The following is a 6,738-nucleotide window of genomic DNA, read 5'->3' on the forward strand; positions in this document are numbered from 1 at the left end:
CGGTGTTCTTTTGTTTGCACTAGAACTACACCTCTTCCCCTAAAAGTCAAGGAGACAGCATAAGCAGGTTGAAGCAAGTTAATGCAGCTTAGGTGGTCAAATACATCTGTCAATGAACATTGAATGATCTCAAACTTAGGTAAAATGCAAGCAGAATGCCACTGAACACATGCTGCAATTGCCCACCCACACTACTTAATAGGTCAATCACACATGTATAATGTACTTCAAATAATGAATGACCTATAGCTTCCATTTAAGGAAGGTAAGGAAGTTACAAATGGTCAGTATTTTTGTAATTAAATGTAATAATATGACGGCAACCTGCTATGCATTGATGGAATATGAATGAAAGACTCTGAACAAACCTCAAGAAGGCCGTACCTCCAGAACAATATTATTTGATTGCATGTATTTTAATGATACCACTGAGCAGCCATTTAGGATCCAGAGAGTGGTCAGTTAGCACCAATAGTTCCATGAAATCTCATGTTTGCAAGCAACTTGTTTTGTAATATAGAAATTGATAGATCTACCTGAAAGAGTCCCCATCTAGGCTGGTAACCAACAGAAAAAAAAATCAATGACTACAAGCACTTGAAAAAAAAAACTGGTTGCACTTAATGATCTGTCCTTATTAATAATAATTTTAGAAAATGCTTCCAAATATCAATAAAAAAAATATGTTATTGTATAATCTCAAGGCCAGTTTCATTAGTTTGGAGATACGATCCAGATAAAAACAAAATCGGAAAAAACAAAAACGGCTCCATAAATTTGCTACATTTGTCCAAAGACCTTATGGATGACCCCAGTGGCATCAGAGAACTGAGATAACATCAGCAGGGAAGGCCCAAAAGGTTTGCAAAATAGTCATAAAACACTCCAGAAAGCCTTAACAACTGCAGGTAAGACCCTCTGGTTTCGGAAATCTATAATCCCCTTATAGCTGCACAAGTCTGTTTATGAAACTTATGCAAAACTTTATAAACATAAGTTTCATACTTTTATGTGTCACCATAAATAAAGTTACATTTAGCAAGTCTTAGATTTCTCAACTTTTGAAAATGCAGTTTTTGTTAATGCTAATTGTACACTAGGTTGAAGTGCACCTAGGACAAATACTGGTTGACATAATACAAAACTGTTAATCACCATTTTTGAACACATTCGGGATTATTGTAAAGTCATAGGGAAAGTTTAATAATAAATTTAATGATACAGCATGTTCCATAGGAAAAAATATTTTATTTTTTTAAGAACAAATTCAGTTTGAAACAAACGTGGAATGTGAAATTTCAGAGCTTTGTTGTCTGGTAAGGAACAGGTTGAAGGGCTAAATACAATGTGAAACAAAAGCAAAATTGTAAACCTAAAAAAGGCTATTTTGTTTCTTAAAAAAAAAAGAAAACAAATATTTATAAACTCAGGCATAATACTGTGTTACTTACAAAATTGGACAAAAATTATTTTAAATAAATATTCATGGTACACAATTACGGCACATATATGCAGCAATTTGGCAACCTTTTTTTTTTTTTAACCTTTTCTTCCTCATTACAGTGCAAAGGGAAATGACACTGCCTTTAAACAAGCGGTAGCTAAATACATAGCAAAAATTCAATTTTATACAAAACATTTTGCTTAGACTTTGTAAAAAAAATCCAACATTGCTCTATGTACACAATCTGGTTAAGAAAATCCATTTGTCTTTTTTTTTCATGTGTAATATTCTATATTAATATTTAAAAAGGTGAATAAGGCTACGGACACACCCCAAATCCAGATACAGTTCTCAACATATTTACAGCTTCACTTTGACATAATGGTGCAAATTCCTAAGTCGGGAGACTAAGGATCACATGATCTCACAAGCAAGGCATTTACAGAAAAAAAATTTCCAAACCTGAACCAACTTCTAAATAAAAAGGAACAGTTTGAAGATTGTCATTCGGCGTCAGACACAAAACAGACATAAAAGTAAAAGGCTGACTCTGTTTGCAGGTTGTTGCATCTGTTAACAAGATTTTCACAGCTTTAATCAAAAGGAGATGGCCAAAAAGATGTTAAAAAAAAAATCACTTGTGACTTTCAATAGAACAGAGGATGGCATACTGGTGGCAAAAAAAAGGCGAATACTGCCAACTTATCATAACATTTATTTCAGGGTGCTGAGCAAATATGTGCATCATACAAAAATAATGTATTATGTAAAATGTTAAATAAATGCCACCCTGCTGTTTTTTTTCCATTTTTTTTTATTACTGACCACACAACTATTCCTTAATGCCAACATAATATTCAGGTTCAAGAAAAAAAAAAAAATAAGGAGTGCAATCAGTCTAGTGACAGTTCATTGTTGCAGGTGCTCCTTAGAGATTCAAGAACCTTAAAACGCTGCTACTAATTTTTTTTCTTTCCATTTCAGAGAGCAAAGTGTTACCATAGAAACAGAACTGTGTTGATGATATCTGTTTTGCATAGCACATAAATGTTGGAAAAAAAAAGAAGGGGGAAGAAGGTAGAGGAAGAAAGAAGACAGCAGAGAAAAATAACCAAAAAAAAATATAGGTATTGCATTCTGTAACCTGCTGAAGTCTAGTGTAACATTTTTGCATTAAGGCAAAAAGGAAATGCGAACGCAGAAAATGACTGACAACACATTTTCTCATCTTTGTTACACTTATGATGCAGTAACACTGATTTCCTGCTTTTGGGCTTGAACTTCCTAGTCTGCTCTTGTGTGAGACGCCTTAGAGGGCTTTGTTATTTTTCCTTTTTCTCATCATTGTTATTTTTGGAATATAGTTGTTTTCTTCCACCAGAAGCAATGTCTAATTCAGCTCTAACACCAACAGTTAAGTCTATTTAACTGCAGCAAAAATGGATTTGACATCTTCTGGTGGGGGCAGGCTGTGCAATATAAAATTATATATTAGTAAAATCTTTCTTTTTTTTACTATATATCCCCTGTGTGCTATACACCTATTAAATACGTTTTTTTTAATTATTTCCTGCTCTCCATACTAATAATTTATTTTATACCTAAGAACTGTAAAATGTTTGCCACATGTGCTTTTACTTTGAAACAGAGCACCAGCGAACTGCCATGTCAGCGACGATTCTTACATGGCACTCCCTCGGGACAGCATGACCACAAAGCAAAAGTGTCCAATGATTTATTTAATGAGTGCCAGATAAAATGGCTTTCTCTAACAAAACATCAGTGAAGGATAAAAAAAATAAAAATCATTTTTTAGCGCAATTGTGGAACATATGCTCTACTTTGACCTTTGGTTCTAGAACTCAGAGGTCAGATTTGGCTTTCTGCTATTATCTTGAAAGCTTTCTCTATCTGAGGAATAATATGGTCAGTGTAGCACCTGAGTCTGCTTATATATTTCAGTCACAACAGACTAGGAGTTTCATAAAACTTGTTCTTATTGCCTTTATCTCCAACAGTCTTGCCTCGTAACAACTTGCCATTGTCCTTCTCTACCTGCTTATGCTCATTTCTAAGAATATGTAGTGTACAGTGTGTCACACACCACTGCTGGATAGTCAGTACTCCTTCAGCTACAGTCTTACTTCACTGCATCTCATAAGATATCAAAGTGCTTTGCTGCTGATGTCAATTTCTGTCCTATGCTTTATTTCAGAGGCAATAGCATTTAACTGCATTCAGCAGTTTAGCCTATGGACTAGTGGACTTGCTGACAGTTTAAGTTCTTGCTGGAAGGCTCTGTATTAGCAAATACAATTTCCATAATATATTACCCATTCGTGTGTGACTGCGGTAAAAATGGATGGAACAAGAGTCTACAAAGGTTAATGTTCCATTAGTGATAAGGGAGGTGGAGTGAAAGGAAATCTTATGTGAAGGATAGAGCAAACCTAGACAAGGGATGAACATGAAACAGTGATGGACTAAATTTTAGAAAATGCAGATATCTGTGTTTTTTCTAAAGTCCTAGACACAAACATTTACTGACAAATCCAGTATGCATTAAGAAAGCTAGTTGATATTAAATCAGAAGATTGCATTTTAAAGATAAATAATCTAGAGCATATTTAAAATGCCTAGGATGAGTAATGTCCTTGAATCTGTCCATGTGAACCTGGCTTTTGAATATGCTTGGATGCCTGAAGCTCATGGCTTAGAGGGTGAACATGACCAGGACATAGATATAAGAATGGGCATATCTGAAAGTCTTCCAGCGTGCAGTGAACACTTTTCGCAGGAACCATCGGATCCCATAAACTGCGCACCTTAAAGAGGCTTTCTCTGAAGGAAGGTTTTCTCTTGTGCCTGTTCCCCAATGCAAGTCCATATTTATGCATAAGGAATCACTAAAAAACCCCATCAGGAAGCAACGGACCTTGAACTGTCCATACTATTGTCAAAAGGTACCACCAGATTCCTCAGACCTTGTAGTAAATATTTGCTGGACTCTGTGGTGGCATCTCTTGCACAATGTAAACAGGATGTCCATAATCCCCGCTGACCTTTTCATAATGTGGGCAGAAAACACTGTCTGCAGTCCTTAGAGGAATGATAATGTCACTTGGTTCTGAACCATTGTTATTGCCACCGCGTTTTGGTGTGGCCAACGTACTAAGGGACAATGTTGTTGTGTGCTGAGGTGAGTGCTTTCTGTGTCGTCTTCTGTATTTCAACAAAAGCACCACTAGCGTGATGATGATGACGATGAAGATGATGCACCCTGAAGCAATTCCTGCAAATAAGGCCACCTCAGATCCAATGATACTTGTGTGTCCAGCATTTTTTCCATTTGTGCTAGACCCTACAAGAAGAAAAAAAAGAGCATTCAGCAAACATGCATCTTAATGTAATCTTAACCTAGCAGCTATTTTATTTGGCCAGGTTTAACATTTTAAATTCTCGGTAGAGCATACAAAATGAACTGGCTCGCAGCTGAACTTTGACAAAGCAATTACCCTCATAGATAGCTAAATGCAAGCACAGGGAATACACGATCAATATTAAACAAGACTTTGTGTCTCATAATCTTACTTTGAAGCTGAAGTTCAACCACATTGTTTCTGTTATGGACATCCATCAACAAAGACAGTAAGGCCTTTGTATACACCTCTTCTCGGAGCAATTGCTGGATGTCCTGTTACTCTTGTACGGAACAACAATTCCCATAAGAATTGCCAATAACTGTACAAAGCATATCCTATTGTGTTTTCCCAGCAAATGCTGATTAACCTATTTAGTGCCTGCGGGAACTGCAGCCACGTTCCCTTATTATGATACCAGTTATAACGCTCGCCAGTGCAGATGGCTGTAATGTAATGTAATTTCATGTACTTATCAGTGTACTCATGAAAACCAAAGTTAATTTGGGCACTGTCATAGAAATATTAATGATTCAGCTTATGTATTACACAATTAACTAAACAAATGACTGCACATCTGGCGGGCAGTAAAAAGTGTCACATTGGAACAGCCTGATATTCTGCTCTCTCAGCACATTATGAATTAATTATAATAATAAACACATATAGTATAATAAGCACAATAGGGGACATTATAGACAAACACATGGTAGGAAACTCCTCCCATTTTTCACATCGGGAACTCATGCCACGGGACATGCGTCAAGAAATATTTACAACGGTCTGACACCTGAGGCAACCTCCACAAGCTTTATTATGCAATTTTACTGGGTTTTTATTGATATTAACAAAGTAACACTGTTTTCCTGTCTTACACTATGATATCTTGTATATGAACAGGACTAGCTGCCCGTTAATGGCTGTAGATATTTCTAGATGCACAGTGCCCTAAAGGGCATACACAAGGGCATTTTACAAGTAGTTCAAATTTTAGTGTCTTAATATGAAACACTAAGCAGCCCCGCACTAAAATACTCTTGCTATTTGTGCCGACCTACAAATCCTGTTATGAAGAAGCCTCTGCCCTGGAGGGAATGGAAGAGGAGGTATGTGGCAATAGAAGTGGGGTATGTGATTTAACGCTTTACTACACCTTAATTGGAAAAAAATTATATATACTGTATTGAATAAAATACCTATTCTGATTCTTTGGTTCTTGCAATGTAATGGATATTTAAAGAGACTTTTCAGAAAAGACCCGCTGCTCTGGGAATAGGTGATATTTCTGTAAAAAGCATATTGATAATATATGAAAGATGTATACCTTCAGGACCATTGACAAATGGACTAGTGGTTGAGCTCTTTCCATTGGTACCCAACTCTGGATATGGGCGTCTTGTTGGGTTTGCATTTGAGTTAGTACCCGGAGAGTCAGGATCTACACAAGAACATAACACAAATTATTATTATATTCAGACAACATACTGTAGACAGTGTAAAGATATAATTTGAAATAACACAGGGTTAGAAGGTGGAAATAGGAAATCCATTGTGTACATGTTTAGATGGGAGTGATTTTCTTTTTCACACAAAGCTCTGAAAGAAAGCTATTTTAGACACTTAGACTGTAAAACCATCTGCAGAAACTATAGGGATGCTCACAGTTGGCAAGCAAAGCTCTGCAAATGACATTTCAATTTAGCAGAGTAAGTTGATGGACTACTAAACTAAAGTAGTAATTAGAAATATTATTCATTCCTGACACACACTAAGTAATCTATACATATGAGCACAAGGAAGCTGGCAGCATAGTGCATAGTTTGTATAATAAAAATTGTGCTTCCACAGAGGTTGTGAGTGTATGTGTGTATATAT

At 36.1% G+C, this 6,738-nt stretch overlaps 1 protein-coding gene across 1 annotated transcript in view; it reads right to left on the bottom strand.

Annotated features, from left to right (window-relative positions):
- Positions 1-2,071: 2,071 nt before the first annotated feature.
- Positions 2,072-6,738, bottom strand: part of EFNB2 (ephrin B2) — a 46,759-nt gene continuing 42,092 nt past the window's right edge. Inside the window, exons 4-5 of the mRNA XM_018569558.1 lie at positions 6,188-6,301; positions 2,072-4,805 (exon numbers count right to left, since the gene is read on the bottom strand). Of these exons, the coding sequence (XP_018425060.1) occupies positions 4,423-4,805; positions 6,188-6,301 (497 nt within the window). The 3' untranslated portion in view covers positions 2,072-4,422. The remainder of the gene's footprint in view (positions 4,806-6,187; positions 6,302-6,738) is intronic.

Source organism: Nanorana parkeri, unplaced genomic scaffold, assembly GCF_000935625.1.
Source record: "Nanorana parkeri isolate BGI_ZX_2015 unplaced genomic scaffold, ASM93562v1 scaffold1355, whole genome shotgun sequence".
NCBI lineage: Eukaryota > Metazoa > Chordata > Amphibia > Anura > Dicroglossidae > Nanorana > Nanorana parkeri.